The following is a 16,260-nucleotide window of genomic DNA, read 5'->3' on the forward strand; positions in this document are numbered from 1 at the left end:
ATGCTGGGAACAAGCAAGCATCTAAAAAACATTGAGCCTTTGATTCCTAATCTAGTCCATAGCTTTATGTCCCTACCTGACTCCTCCTTGCTAGGGTCAGCTCAACAAGGTTGAAGGTCAAGCCTCCTATCACCTTTAGCAATATTATCAGAGTCTTGGCACTGTGATGAGCTCTGAAAGCTCCTGACCTTCACTTTGACATTCTGCACAAACTCAGAAAGCCCCGATGCTCTAAACATTTCACACCTTCAGCACAAGAAAGAACAGGTATTATCCCAGCGCAACAGAATGATCACTATTGTTGTTTCTCTTACAAACTACTTGTAAAAATATTCTAACTGGAACATAAATTCCTAGATACATTGAGAGATATTTTTAATTTTCTTTCGTGCATTTCAGCAGCCAAAAATAAACTAGAGTCGGCATCAAGCATGTGACCAAACTAACTTGTCTGAAAAAAAGTTGCTGTTGCAGCTGAGAAATATATGATTTACAGAACAATAAAATTTTGGTGCCAGCAAGATGAAAAAAACCTGATCAATACAGCAGTCAAGCTCACTTCTTTTTTTCACTAGGAGGTATAAGCCCCAGGTGATCCTGCTGGTGCAAAGGTATAAACTAGATGATCTCTAGAGGTACCTTCCAACCCCTAACATTCTATGATTCTATACTGTAGTTCAAAAGGAGTTATTATTTCAGGTTGTACTTTGTGCAAGGCTTAAGAAGGAGAGACTTTAAGAGACCCTTTCCAACCTAAATATTTCCCCTACAGGACAATTCTAATGTTGCATCTGAAAGGACAGCAGAAAATATTATCACAAAAAAAATAATTTCTGCCCTAAAAAAAATAATCTAAGGGGTAAAAAGTACCCTGTTGCTCTCAGCTAGATGTAAATTCTTGTAAAACAAGCAAATCTGGCACACATAAGGGAGGCTTGACTCTAGGACACATGCCTTGTGTATGTACACTGTTTTAAGTGACTGCCCAGAAAACCTATGGACAGAAATGTACCTGAAGGCAGTTAGAAAAGCTAGTAAAAATTTCCCTTGAAGTTGAGGTTTTCAATGAAAAAATTCAATAAATAATAAGCAAACCCACTTGGCCCAAGCTCTTACAGAGATACTGTGATAACTTGGGAGTCAGTATCTAAAGATGTAAAAAGCCTAGACTCAGGGAATTTCAGTTTTCTGCAGAAAGAAAATTAGGAGCTGAAGCAGCTGATGGACTGAACAGAGTTGGCACAATGAATGGAAGCTTGAGCTGAGGTTCAAGATATATATTAAACCTTCTGAAATACACTAAGGCCTGTTACTATTTTTGAATGTTCTCTCAGACTAGGAGTTACAACTTGCCCTCAGAAACCGACCTTCAGGATGTGCATGTGCAGAACTGAAGTGGAAGCAACACATCCCCAAGCTACAGAAGCACACCCTGTGAACCTTCTTCCCTGTGTTGTGCTCAGGACTCGGGTAAACACTAAGCTGCCAACATACAGCTAAAACTGAAACAGCTGTCACATAAGACATCACTATTCCCAGGTACAGGAGCATCTGCACAGTGGAAGAGCCCACACAGAAACAGAGATGCACATGAGAGGTAGCACACTGCACACTTCTTACAGCTACTGTGCTGCTGACCAGCACCATAACATTCTTACAAGAGAAGGCAGGCAGGGAATGAGGAAACAAGTACCACAAGCAGGGAATCCTCCTTTGTCTCCATGCAATAGGAACCACAACTGAAACAATGTATGTCCTGAGTTAGGCACCAGAAGACACAAGTGTAAACATGGAGGCGAAAATGCATCCAAACAAGGAAGAGGTTCCCCCTACACCTGTCAACAATATTCAGATATTTCACTCATCAAGTCTTGCAGAGAAGTTGCACATACTGCTGTTCCAAGCAGCAAAGCACACGCTGGGAGAATGAACCGAGATAAACTTGAAAATAAAGGAATCAAGAATATAAACCCCATTTTTCATCCAGTTTAACGTGGTCTTCCTAGACCTTTTTAGCACGCAGTGAAGAGAAGCTGAGCCACCAGTAGGAAGGTTCGTTTGAAACAAGTAGCTAAATTCAGTAGACAGCTGAAAAAGCAACTGCACAGCTTTACCTGGATGACATCATCCTCTGCAACCTCATAGAGGAGCTCATCATGGAGCTGGAGTATAAAGAAACCTCCGTTGATGGGATGTAACATCCTTTTGTTTCTCTTCCTCACCAGTGTTCCTACACAGATGAAGAGCACAGTTCATTAGGTGCCATTAGGAAAAGGCATGTTTCCTGTAATTAAAAAACCCTCACACATTCCTAACACTGAGAAAACAACAACAGGAATGTGAAAATGAAAAAGGCCATGCCTACAGATACAAAATACAAAACATTATTACTCTACCAATATTTGTACAGCTACTGAGGGAAAAATGTTACTCAAAAGCATTTCAGATATAAATATTTCAGCCTTACATTACAAAGATATGAATCAGAACAGAAACAAGAGACAGTTGCATCTCCTGAACCATCTGTTTTAAAAGTAAATTTTAAGCAAAATCATGTCAAGTTTAATCAGAAGTTGCTTTAAAACATTCTCTCTGGCAATGAATTAAGGTTCTGCTTTTCTTCCAAATTCATTTTAATGGCTAGTTTGAAAAGGCAGTAAGCCTTCTCACAAATGCAGTTATCTGCAACTGTAGCTAGTACTCCCGATTGAAAAAAGGGAAGAATAAACAAGCAGTTTTTGAACAAGCAAGTAAGCAGCTGACAAAATGAGGATCCTGGTAGGCCTTGTTTGACAAAAACCACCAAAACAGAACAAACATATGTTTGTAAAGTAAAAAATAAAAGCAACAGCTTTTACCCCATGGTAAAAGCTTTTCTTAAAAATTAAACACAACCTCAGACAAAAGTTATTTATTTCTCAGGTTAGCTAACAGGCAGGATGCTTCTCTGATGGCATAGGCATTTGTAACTTGCTGAAAGAGAATTCCCTCCAGCTGTTGACACAGCTAATGTCACAAGAGGAAAAACTGTCACAAATGCAGCTACCCACACCTACAAATACACTGTTCAAAGGTCAGCAGATGCTGCTTCTGGAGGGGGTGTGAAGTTCTACCAAGCACGTGCCTTCTACTCATAACAGACCTCTGAATATTGTCTCTCTAAAATAAGACTCCATGACATATTTTTAGAGGCTCAGCAATTAATTATTTAGTTTTCCTTCTCAGTCCCACAAATCAGACTCTTCATATTAAGGCAGCTTCGTATTTCAAGTCAAAGTATATAACTATCAAAGACATATAGCACCCTGTTCATTAAATTGTCTTTGCAAAAATACAGTATGAGTGATGAACAAAACACTGTCTACATTATGCTAAAAAAAGCCTTCATAGCATTCCTCTGGGAATGAGCACTCAGGTACAGCATTGCTATCTGCAGCCAGAAGACATTTATGCTGGTAGGTGCTTCATATAATATTCTTGTGGAGCCTCTATATATTAAATTCCAGTCAACAAGTTCCAGACATAAGTCTACGCAAAAATTGTATTTTGAAACTAGAAGTTGTTCCACTCTCTCTTTTCTCTGCCTTCGAAACAAGAGTATCTGTTCAGCTTCTCCCTCCTAATTTTGAATAGTTATGTGGTGGTATCACATAACAAATCACACATGAGCTCCCACTGCCAATCTTAGCAAGATCTGCTTTAAAGAAAGTGGAGCTTCTGATCTGATCAAAGCATTTGCTGTAGTTCGTGTGTTGAGCAGACATTTCCTCCCCCCTTCCTTATGACTTTTATTCCCATTAGACAGAGACTTATCGCTGCTCGGAAATTAAATGTCTCCCACTCCTAGCCCAAAGGCCCCAACTTTTTTTGCAAGCTTTCTTTTTTTTTTTAATTAGTAACCCTGAAAGTTTCACTCTAATGTGCAAGAACAATGCAAACATACCAGTTTTATCTTTCTGGAAGGAACTCTCCAGATGTCCATGGGACTTGATCACAGAGGAAAGAGCTTCCAGGCGCCTCTGGATGTTCACAGTGGCTGTTTTAACAATGTCTGCAGCAGATCCCTGAACAGTTGTATTCACAGCCTGTCGCTCTGCCTAAAAGGAGAGAGCGTTTCCCAAAAGATATTAAAAAAAAAAAAATCAAAAAAAAAAATCAAATCCAGCATGCCACCTGTCCTTTGTTAGAAATAATAAATAAATGGCCAAATACAGGCCTGGCAAAACTTACAGATAAAGTTTGTTACAACTGCCTGAATGAAAGAAACATTAGGTTAGCTTCAAAACTTCTCCAAGTGACTGAGAAAAACAGGAGTTCCACACATTTAAAATCAATTAATATCAACCTTCAAGAGGCATGAGCCACAAGAGAGTAAAGTGTATACACATAGTAACAGTTTCACGAGGAGCAGAAAAATCTCACAGTTAATGCAAGTGTCATTCTGCTAATAATCTTCAAAACCATCAGGAATGGATAACCAAAGGCAAGAAGGTGGACTTCATGGACTAATAATCTGGTTTAATGCACTGAACTCTGACCGCAAGAGCATCACGGCTATGCAAAACTACACCAGACCACACTATAACACAATTACTTTTTTCCACACAAGCAGCCTCTCTACTAATCCCCTCCTCAGACAAGAAAACTGTATTCAAAGGTTCTTCTTTCTCTTTTAAAGCCAAAAAATGTGCAAAATGTTATAGGAAGCTGCAATAAAAGTGAAGATAATTCATTAAGTGGTCTTCATTACGATTTTAAAGAAAAAATCAACGTTGAGCAGAAGGTGCAACTACAAAGCTTCATGTTGAAGTGTACTTCAGATTACACAGTCAAATCTCAAAAGTTTTTTAAAAGTCTCCTGGTTTCCCTTTCAACTACTTGGAGTACAAACTCCCCTGCCTCCTCCCTCTTCCACTCTAGACTTTAATTCCATACAACCTGATTCAGTTTCCTACTGAGAAGTGTAATGCTTCCTCCCCACAGAAATGCACCAGCATCTCCCCAGGAAGTAAATACACTCTTACTGAAGTAGAGCCTATGACAGATGTGTCCAAAATGACCTTGAAAAAAAAATAATGCTAGTGCAAAGGCATTAAGACAACATTTATCGAACAAATAGAGCAATTTTTCTTTGAGCAGATATAAGAAAAGGAACAAATACCCAAAAATATAGGTCTTAAATGCCCATTCTTGTTCAAGTGCTGACAGCATGTAACATAGAAAGACAGCTGAGTGGGAGCAACTCAGCTTGAAGAGTTAAAGTACATCATTGTGGGGAGGCTTTTTAAAATCATGTCCACTTATTTCAATAAATTACTCACTCCATTTCCAATGTGGGAGTTCTGAAGTGAGGTTAGCACAATGATGACAGCTCTACACCCAGTCACAGAAGACTTACGTCAAGTAGACCATGACAAAAGCTCCATTACTCAGATAAAAACTGAGGGAACAATGAACTACATGAGAAGTGAAAGGTCATGACTGAGATGGCTCACAGAACCCGTAAAACCACAGGTATTACTTTAAAAAATAAGGTACTGCATTCAACATACATGTGCTTTACTGTAGGGGTTTGGATCTTTGATAGCTGGCAGGTATCTCCGTCTTCCCAGGATGGTCTGCACAAATCCATCTTTTCTGCAGCTCCTCACTGTTTCCCTCAAGAATTTCTGAACCCCTGTGAAAGGAAAGACAAACTTTTCCCTAATACAGCTGATGCTCCATGCTGACTTCTCACTAGGATCACTGTTACTAATCTGGGACACCCAAGTAGAACAAAGGTAACTCTTTACATTTCCCAGGCTGTGTCAGTGGACAATAGCACATGCAGCTCTGCTGGGAAACTTATTAAAGACTTCTGAGGTGGAAGAGAGTGCACAGTGTGAGGGTATCTGGCCGTGCACAAGGAGGCAGAAGTCCCCTCTGCACAGCACCCAGGCACAGGAGATCATACGTGTATGATGATAAAGGAAAGGTCAGGAGCTGGACCAGCAGTGGAAAGGCATCTGCTATGAAGGGAGTAAGTTGAAAGCAGAAGTCAGAGCCCTTGATGACTCAGACTGACTTCAGACTGCGTCACTTCAGATTCAAGGATGAAACAAGCTCGCCCACCTGTACTTTGCGAGGGAAGGAGTGCCCCCACCGAGAGTGTTAAAAAGAAACTTAGGTCAAAGAAATGTGAGACAGGGAAAAGTCCCTTTCACTGTAACTTCAGGGAACAACTGCACTAAAGTGGAAGAACTGAATTTCAGACACTTTCATTCCAAGGTTTACAAAATGTAAGACATAAAAGAAGCTATTCAGGATTAGGACTGACAGCATTAGTCATTTCTTTATGTATGTAATTTGGCATGTCAGTCTGGCAGTACATGTAAGTGAAAATTCATAGGAAGTAAAGTTACAATATAAGCTACACTGCATATGTCTGCAGGTGTAGTGAGAGGGAACAAGCAAGGAAGTTATTTATAAGATTAATAAAACCAGAGTGTAAAGTAAAACATCACAAAGTATCAAGCTGCTGTGTACCTGCGCTGGACTTTTTCAAAATGTTTTCAAAAGAGACAGAAGTAGTAGAGGGCTGAGGAAAATTAAGGATTTGAAGAGACATGGAGAGAAAGGATTAAAACCAACAGCAACCACCACACAGCTCCCAAACAGCCATATCCAAACCTGTGTATCTTAATTTGAAGGATTCGATGTAATTGGCAGCTTCATTTTCATCAATCCCCATCTGCTCGCCTAATGATTTTGCTCCTATTCCATAGATTATTCCATAGCAAATCTGCCAGAGGACAATATGAAGAATCACAACCATGTGAGCCACACAGAGAGAGCAGAGCCAAACCAAAATGTGATTCACTGGAAGACAACTGTATAGTCACAAGGGCAAGCATTCAAGAAGAGACTACCTCCAAGTCTGAGCTATTCATGCTGCTTTTTCTCTGCCCTCATCCCCCAAACAAAGTAACTTCTGAACAATCATGGTTGAACCCAAACATAACACCACACTATTGTGAAACCCTGAAGTTTCAGGACCTTCCTCTTTAGGAAAGCTGCTGATAATTTTTTTTCCTAAAAATTACCTGTTTAGCTTGTTGCCTGGTTCTGTCTCCAACATCTTCAGGATCAATCATTTTCCATTCTGCTGCAATGCTCTTAAAGACATCAGTACCACCATTCAAGGCTTGAATGAGTCGACAGTCACCAGCCAAATGAGCAAGGATCCTCAGTTCAAGCTGAGAGTAATCAGCAGCCAAGATTAACCCACCTGAAGTCAATGAGTTAGCAGAAATCATTACTTCATAAATTATTCCAACATCTCTACCAACATTCCAGAAAGAAGGAGTAAAGATGTCCTCACACCACTTGCTCTGAAAGTTTTTCAAAGCCATTTCTATCAGACAAAATCTTGCCTGTTTCCCCAATGCCACCTGTTTTCCACCCAGCCCCTCCATCTGAAACCTATCGAATACACATGGACAAGTATCTGTCTAAGTGCCAGTGTAGAAGTCTAATAGGAATGACCAGCACAGTGATCAGACCAGCAGACTTATACCAGGCTAGGGTCCATGAGAACTGACATCTGATCAGAAAGAACACTAGATAGAGCATGATTTGTATATTACCAGCTGCCTAAGTAGATCTTGCTAAAAAAAAAACAACAAACAAAAAGCATTCTTAAAGAGGAAATGAAGGTGTGAACATCTGAGTTATAATATTTGAACACTTTCCCTAGTTGAAATGCTCTCATTTACAGTCTTGTGAATAATTTTGAGGACATGCTAACTACTGCATGAGTTTCCCCAGTGGGCTGTTCAGTCAGATACATACTATCACTAATTCTTAATCCTTCATTAGCTCTAGGGTTTTTTGTTAACTATATTCTTAACAACAAGCTGGCACAGAGCAAGATCTGAGCATTACCTGGGAAGGGAACAAAAGCATGCCTCATGCTAACAAAAAAAGGTATTCCTCTTTCTTCAGGTCTGTTTTCAGCCTGAACCTTTAGGCTACGAGGCAAAACACTGGAACGCCTTCTACATCTGTGGAGATAAGAAAAGACTGTTCACCAATTTCAAAAACATTAAAAGATGCAACATTATTTTTACCACTAAGAAAACAAGTGAGCCAGTAGCCTCTGTTCCGCTCTTCCAGACAATCCAAATCTACATTTAACCACGAGGGAACTGGACGGAGACCACATGTATACCTCAAGGGGCTTACTAACTGAAAAGATTCAGGGATAAATCTTTCTAGTCATTCAGGGTTCAGTCCAAAAATTGGATAGTTCCACTCTAAAAGCAGGTAAGTTCAAAGGCCCCACATCTGTGATGGATTCCCAGGAATATCCTATCTTCTTTCAGAGCTGCTCTTAGAAAGTCAAATCAAATCCTAACCTCAGTTTAGTTACTTTTCACATTCTGGCTGTCAAGCAACAGTTGGGAGCATAACACTAATCTCACTGAATGGTTTCATAAAGATCTTCAAAAAGCAAGTGGCTACATGGAGCCACATACAGTTACAATTACTAGGTCTTTCATGTGCCACTGATTTTTAGGTATTTATTCCTCTGAAGCTGTAAGAGAACAATAAGTTACGCTGACGTGACAGCAGCCACTAGTGAAGTCTTATAAGAAAAATTTGACAACTTGACCACATTGACATCAGAACAGCAGGCAGAAGCTTTGCCAAGATCGGCCTACCTGTCTCCTGAAACAGCCTGAAAACGAAAATTTCTATGGGCTTGGGCAGGTGGGCTTTCTTCAATAACAGTTGGCATTTCAATCTCAAAATCTCTTGGCACATTCTGGATATTTGGCTCCGTGAAGGTTATTCGACCTGAGAAAGTAGACAAGGCAGAACTAAGGCTCAAAAAGGAGACTTTCCAGGTTAACACAGCTAGTTAACTGCAGCTCCAAAAAAAAAACCAAAAACCAAAGGGGATAGGGAGTGGAGATGGACAGGACAGGACAGAACCAGTCTGAGAGTTTTCAGTGAGAAAAATGAATAATAATTTGGGTTTAATGAGCTTCAGATGGTTTCCCTGAAGCATTTCTGTATCACTAATAAGAACTCCCAAACCCAGAACCTGTTCTGAAGTCAGAAATTTACATGCTAATATGTGCAAGAAATGAGTAATATTGCTTGATGAACACAAAAGCTATCTTAACGTATCTAGACTTTTAGGGCAGATTCATGTGAAAAATTTCATTATTTTCATTTGTTTGAAGCAGAGCAGACTTGATTTCCTATCTTTTTCCCTAATTGAAAAGCTGCCCCCACACACAAAAGAAAAAAATCAGGAAAAAGTGAGGATTTTGCATGATTTCTTTACCTGTAGCTGTATGAGTCTGTGACACTGGATATATCCTTTCCATCCCCAGTGCAGAATTCAATCGCTTTTCCCTCTGTAGTGGAAATACCACTTTAGTAATGGCATTGTTAATCCTCCTCCATTCCAGTATCAGCCCTGGCAATGGGTGAAGTGTCTTTAATTTCTCCAAAACATCCTTGTGGAGAGAAAAGGGCACAACTATAATTAAATGCCTTTAAAGCTGGGTTTATAAGGTTTTTGCAGTTCTGCAGAAAAAAGTAACCCCTTCACCCAGTGAACTTCCAATATCACTACCTCAAAATTAAATGGCTATCACCTCCACTTATACCACCTACACCTGGGCAATCAAAGCACCATGAGACACAGCTGCAGTTTTATTAAACAGGAGAAGGTAATCACTTCTCTTTGTACTTTTGTATCCTCATCACCACACTTAGTCTGCACCAACCAGTAAATCACCTGAAATGATCAAATGGAGCATCACTCGCCATATGTCCCCTAGGCTGTCTCCTCTTGCCCAGCGTTAATGCTTCTTCACCATCTTCTTGAGTATTTTTTTTCTCCCTGCTCTCTCCTATTTGTACACTAGGAACACATAAAATGAAGCTCTTGACCACGGTGCTTGAAAAGACAAAGCTGATCAATACCAATCAAATCCTTTCAGTTATATCAGAAATATGAAGGGACTAACGAGACTCTAAAAAGACAGTGTCGTGCAAACATTTTTCAAAATAATTTTTTGTATTGCAGCTGGCAGCTGCAGCCTCATCCCTCCACATCACAGAAGAAGGAAATCCTCTTTTTTCTTGCTCCCTGCTCTGCCACCACCACTGCACTCACTTCTTCATTGCCACTTGAGTTTTGGAAATCAATACTTGTATTCCAAGCACTGACTACAGTGAACAAGGGGAAACCAAGAAAACAACAAAGATTAATGTGTCGTGGAAGCAGGGAACATATTTATCTGCTAATATCACTTGTCTGGCAAGAGCACCACTTAGCCTGCAGCAGTTGGTATTCATGCAGCTCCACAGTATTTATCAACTGGTAAGCATGTCAATAGCCTTCACATACATAAACAAGCTTTTGATATACTGAATCTGAAAACGATCAGAGCAGCCATTCTGAAGACAAATTCTCTAAAGCACAATACAGGTACTACCAGATAGAGAAAATAATGTATTTAATCACCATGGTACTTAAGTATCTTCCAAGCTGATGTTTAAATATTCTTCTACTATTTGCTTTACAAAATTATTGTGCTATTTTGGTCTTACATGTGGTTTGGGAAATCAAATTCTGCCTGACTTATTCTTACTGAAGCCTGCTATTTATAGTCATGTCCTCACTAAACTCAGGCTTTAGAAGAGTAGAACTTAATTCTGTTAAGAGAGAAGGCAGAATCCAGTTTAAATTTCCAGTGGTTACTGGAGGAGCAAAAGGGCAGTTAAAACTTACATTCATTTAAGTCAGAATATCTAACCTCAGTGTTTTCAAGCAGCAGATGTGTGAAGTAAGAGGGAGTTATTTTTACTGTAACCTTCAGACTAGAACCAGACTTTATTGTACCTTGGTTGTACTGAACTGCTTGCTCAACCTAACCCTGCTTCCTTTAGTAGTTGCTCTTCTTGTGTAACCCAGAGTTTTCTTGTTCCCTTGGACTTTCACATCTCCATTTTGTGGCAACTTCAGCTCCAGGAACAAAACCTGAAAGAGGCCAGCATTTCAAATCAGTTTCTACACACTATTCCCAGGAGAAAAAAAAACCTAATTGAGCACTTAAACAGCCTGTTTCAACCAAGGATAGTACAGATGCTTCAGGTAATTAAAAAGCTGATTAAAGACGTCTGCTATCAAAGTCATTCCTCCACATTTTAATTAACTACAAGATGCAATCTAAAGTCTCATTTTCTGAACTCTATAAGTTTGAATTCAGAGGTGTGATTAGAAGTTAATTAACTCCATACAATGATATGATGATCATATGATGATACAACGACAACGATGAATAAGTGAGGCTACTGCTGACTGTCAATTGTGGTAAAACGTGGAGTTAAGATTACTACAAAAGGGAAGAACATTGGTGAAAAAGCCATCAGAAGGGAGCAGGCTACAGAGCAACGTAAGTGCCACAGGGAAGAGGTGGCCACAAACACCTTTTACAGAATATAAGAATATTAGTTTTTCTAACAAATTGCCAAGAACTGGAAGATTAAGCATATGCTTTCTTGCAGACAGACCTGAATTCCTGGTTTTCAGTTCTGTTTCTGTGTAGCATTACATACTATTTAGCAGCAATTATGTTTCACTTCACAGCTGGCAAAGAGAACAAAAGCTTTTCTCTTGTAGATTTACGTAGCACAAAAGCTCTACTAAAGCAAAATTAAAAGGGTAACGCTCCACTAACTGGTACAAGATACTTTACATGATTCCTAACAAAATTTCCACATGAGAACCAAGCTTCTGCAGTTCAGATAACAGCATTTCAGAAAAAAACTTGCCTTCCCCTTTTCCATGAATCATAGTGAAACTAGTGCCAAGCATTTTTTCTTAAGTTCTGAGACTACTGTTACCAAGTAAAACTTCTGTATTTGCAACAGAGGAATATTTCTGTAGAATTACTGACAGCTGCTTGCAAATTTTTACTGTTTCCATAGAAAGTATAGACCCTCAGCAAGAAATCAGTATATAGAAAAGAAATAAATAGGAAAAAAGCATGCATAGCAATTATAATCTATTCCCCTGACTCCACATAGCACACATTAAACAATATATAGCCAAGTTCTTCAGGAATAAAAGTATTGCTGATTTACATAGAAGTTGGTTTCCTAGGCTTTAAAAACAAAAATCGGTACAATACAGGTTCTAAAAAAACAGAGAGTAATTGATTCGAAACTGCTAAATCAGTCTCTCCTCCTCTTTCATGTCTGTAGAGGGACAAGGGTCAAAACACAACTTACTGAGTACAACTGTTCTTAAGACTGCATAACACATCACATCTCATATTGAAAAAAAGCCTCTCTAGTCCCACACCATTCATCCAAAATATTCCAAAAGGCATTTAACTGGCAGATCACCTCATCCACTATGAGAAGCCACATGCTTACTTACACTCCATTTTTATTCACAACATGCTTATTTCCACTTCTACATTCTTTATTTCTGCTTAAGTTAGCAGAGATCAGAATGGTCAGTAACAAGTGGGAGACTCACAGAACCTTGCAGGCAGCAAGATCATAATAAGAATAAAGAGGAGTTATCTCCGAGCAGAGTTCAATTTGTGGTTTATCTTCTCTTCATAAGTAGTCTGCCCAAGAATTTTTTTTCTTAACTTTAAGCCTCTTGAAGCTAATTTCTGAGCAAGTTCTCCCCCTCCACCCTAGCCCTTACATACCTCTGCAATGTCATCAGGGTTGGTCAAGGAAAAGCTGTGGCCTGCCAGCTGATATGCCTTGGTCTCAATCTCACTCAGTTTAGCTTGCATGATCTGCTTCTGGGTTTCATAGGCTGTTGTGCTAAAACCAATACCATTCAGCTCCAGCAGAGCCAAGCAATAATGGGTGGGCATCTCCACTTTAGAAAATACATCTGTAGTAAGTACAACCCCCAAGAAAAACTTTTGTAACATCAAGAACAGATGATCTGCAGATCAACAGATTAATGAAAAAACAACTGGAAAATTCTCAGTTTTTAAAAACCCAACACACTGAAACTTTGTAATATAAATTTAGCTTAAATACTTTTGTTTCTGGAATATGTTATAGTAAGAAATATTTAATGGTAAGAAGTATTATTTTTATTACATAAGTATTTAAGAGCATAACAACATCTCTATTTTTTTTCCTAAGAAATACAGCAAGAAAATTCCTTCAGAAAACATGAGGATTTAGGAACTGCTTCTTACAAGTCAAAAGCTTTTGAAAATGTTCATGAGAAACCACAGACAGACCCACAAGTCTCCTCAAAATAGACAGGGCATTCACCTGGAAGGCAGAAATCTGCTTGATTCAGAGACTTAAAATAGACTCTGCTATTGCCTTAACAAGTAGAACTGGTGAATTTATAGGATATAAAAATTATATTTAATTCTTTTTTCGGCACAACAGATGTACTTCCAAGGGAAGTTCCACAGTTCTACCCTCCATCTTTGCCCCTAAGAGGAGAAGCTCTCTTTACCTGCCAGATTTTCCTTCTGTAATTCATTATTGAGCTGGTTCATGACATTGAAGACAAGTACAGACTCTATTGCTGCTCTGTACCTCCCAGAATGATCTTCGCTGGCACTTAGCCCCAGGCTCTGCACCCCTTGGCCAGTGCCTACCCCTTCCAGCAGTGGGAGCTCACTGGGGAGAAAGTTATTCACCATGTTGTGAAGTGTACGCTCCTTAGAGCCAGAATCAAGCAGCCAACACGCAACCTGAAAAAAAGGAAAACCTCCATGAGACCTTTTCTCCATTTTAGTCATAATTCAATATTAATATTTAACTGGGAGTTAAGGCAAGGTTAGAGTGCAGATTATTTCTCTTGATTCAACTGAAAAATTTTGTGGAAAAGTTTCATTATTTCAGTTAAAATTTCAAGAGGGCATAAGTCACTGAAAAGCTTCATCCTCACTCAAAGTTAATTCTGCACATTTGAAAGCCTTATCCTCTATCAACTAAACATCTAACTAAACAAACTAAATCTAGAAGTGTTGTCGTCAGTTTTTTTCATTTATTAAAACCTAACACAACTGGGATTAAATAAGAAATCAGAACCAAAACATGTTTCATCTGAATTTGGACTTCATAAAAACAAGAACTTGCAATTGACCTAGAATATTAGCTAAACCAGGCTTTCCTATTATTTGCACATCAGGACTGGTAACAAGTACATATACATGTACATATGGAGGTGTGTAGTGTGTGTGTATACGAACATGTATATATTAATTGCATTATTAAGTGAACAAACCTGAGTATGGCTCCACTTAATACTTGGAACAGTGCAGGAGAAAGTGCTTCTTTTATTGCTCTTTAATTTTATTCTGAAACTATGTATTGGTATGAAAAGTTAAATTTGTCCCTGTGTTGAACACCTTAGCTAATCATCTGCAGACTTTAATATTGCCCTGGCGTTATTCAGCCCATATGTGATGCATGCTTTAAAAATCAACAAAAGAACTTTCTATGCATCTAGAGCTCTTCTTAACAAGGACAAGAAGGTGCTTTTACCTTTCTAGTGTTTTATTTGAATTAATTTGAGTGTTTGAGTTACTTTGAGTTTATTTGTGTGTTTGAGTGAAATGGTACCCAAATCTTTTGAAACTTAATGTTAAGATTTGTTCTGCTTTAACCAACAGTGGTAATAAGGTGGTTCATAGACATAGCAGGTCAATCTTTCACTTACAAAGTCTTCTTGCTCATTTCAGTCCCAAGTTTCTTATTGCAGCAAGATTTCAGCCCTGTCCACTGGGACAGGAGAGAGGTTTAGCCTCATCCTACTCACCCAGGCAACCAGGTGTGAAAGAGTAATACGTTAACCTATTGCAGACCCTGCTCTGTTTCTCTTGGGGGCATCATGGACACATAAAGAAAAAGAAGTCTCTTCTAAATACTGTTCTAGATTTCCCACAAAGAAAATTTCACTAAATGCCCTGACAGGTGTGCATATTCAAATCTAAAGAGCAGAAGTACCAGAAGGAACTCCTGTCTTTCCACTACTGTGTTTAAACCAGCAGTTTTACCCAAGCTAAATTGCTTACCTTTGGATCCTCGAAATTTCCTTCCAAGGAGATTCCACAAGCCATTACCAGAGTCTTGTAGTGCTGAATGAAGTTATACATGACAAGTGAGTGCTCCTGCTTGGGCTTCTTCTGCAGGTGCAGCTGCAGATGACACAGTCTCTCTGTTACAGACAGGTTTTTGTCCAAAGGTGGTGGTGCCAAACTCATACTGATTTCTAAGGCAGAAAATATAAGCAAAACCCATCTTTTTACTCACTGCATGATAAGAAAGGCAAGAGAACAAGAGAAAAATCTTGAATGCAATCACCTAAAGCACAAAAATTACAGTTTGACTGAACAAATAACAATAAACCTATGCTGATATTACTTACTTTATCAAACCAGACAAGGCTCCTCAAAGCAATATGCTGTGTCTGTACTACTAAACAAAGTATAGCCAGAAATCAAACCCTAGTCACAAGCCCCCATTACACAGACTGGGTTACATTCAGCATTCTAGTGTCAGATTTGTTTTGGAGAGCAAAAATTTGGAAGATGTTGAAAGAGAAAAGCAAGTAAGCTGAAGAGAATATGGGTGTGAGATAATATTTTAGCTGTATGTACGCTCAGCAGTCCTGCTGAGTACCTGGACTTATTATAAAGCAGCATAGATGTATCCACAGCAACATGTTCAAAGATGTTCAGCACTTAAGACTTCTGAATAATATGGTTAAATTGCTTCATCACACCACTGGCCTGGGTTTGCAACACTCCCAAGAACTCACTTGCTGAAGGTACTTTCTTGATATGCTGTGTGACATAACACAGCACAGCCTGCCAATCACTTACCAGTCTGGTCTTGTATATTCTGCAAAGATACATAGTAGGCATCTCTTCCACCCCAACAAACTGCCAGTCCAACTACCACGATGTCTTCGCAGCCTTGAACAGGAAATCCATCATCTTTCACTTGCATCCACTGAGGAGAACTTACTAAAGGCATAATTTTTAAGTTACAATTATGAAATGGCATCCATAAATATGGAAATGTTGGAATCCTGAAAATACTAATACATACAGCTGAGCCTGAATTTCTTAAAAGTTAATACATACTTTCTTTTTTATCTATACGGAGAAAAAACTGTGTTCCTTTTTGGGGACAAAGCAAAACAAAACAAAAACTCCAAGGTGTTCAGAATAGCAAAACTTTCTCTTAACAGAA

The 16,260-nt window shown here is 39.0% G+C and overlaps 1 protein-coding gene across 2 annotated transcripts in view; it reads right to left on the reverse strand.

Annotated features, from left to right (window-relative positions):
* POLQ (DNA polymerase theta) overlaps positions 1–16,260 on the reverse strand; it is a 49,881-nt gene that overhangs the window by 2,269 nt on the left and 31,352 nt on the right. The window contains exons 17-29 of one of the 2 annotated variants that reach the window (XM_071760711.1): positions 15,888–16,031; positions 15,078–15,274; positions 13,511–13,751; positions 12,729–12,922; positions 10,904–11,041; positions 9,335–9,509; positions 8,703–8,838; positions 7,924–8,042; positions 7,083–7,267; positions 6,670–6,781; positions 5,553–5,677; positions 3,944–4,097; positions 2,115–2,230 (exon numbers count right to left, since the gene is read on the reverse strand). In XM_071760711.1, the coding sequence (XP_071616812.1) occupies positions 2,115–2,230; positions 3,944–4,097; positions 5,553–5,677; positions 6,670–6,781; positions 7,083–7,267; positions 7,924–8,042; positions 8,703–8,838; positions 9,335–9,509; positions 10,904–11,041; positions 12,729–12,922; positions 13,511–13,751; positions 15,078–15,274; positions 15,888–16,031 (2,036 nt within the window). Of the gene's footprint in view, positions 1–2,114; positions 2,231–3,943; positions 4,098–5,552; positions 5,678–6,669; positions 6,782–7,082; positions 7,268–7,923; positions 8,043–8,702; positions 8,839–9,334; positions 9,510–9,793; positions 9,920–10,903; positions 11,042–12,728; positions 12,923–13,510; positions 13,752–15,077; positions 15,275–15,887; positions 16,032–16,260 lie in introns of those variants that run through there. The other variant, XR_011729242.1, reaches the window with a different exon arrangement.

This window comes from Heliangelus exortis, chromosome 1, assembly GCF_036169615.1.
Source record: "Heliangelus exortis chromosome 1, bHelExo1.hap1, whole genome shotgun sequence".
Lineage (NCBI taxonomy): Eukaryota > Metazoa > Chordata > Aves > Apodiformes > Trochilidae > Heliangelus > Heliangelus exortis.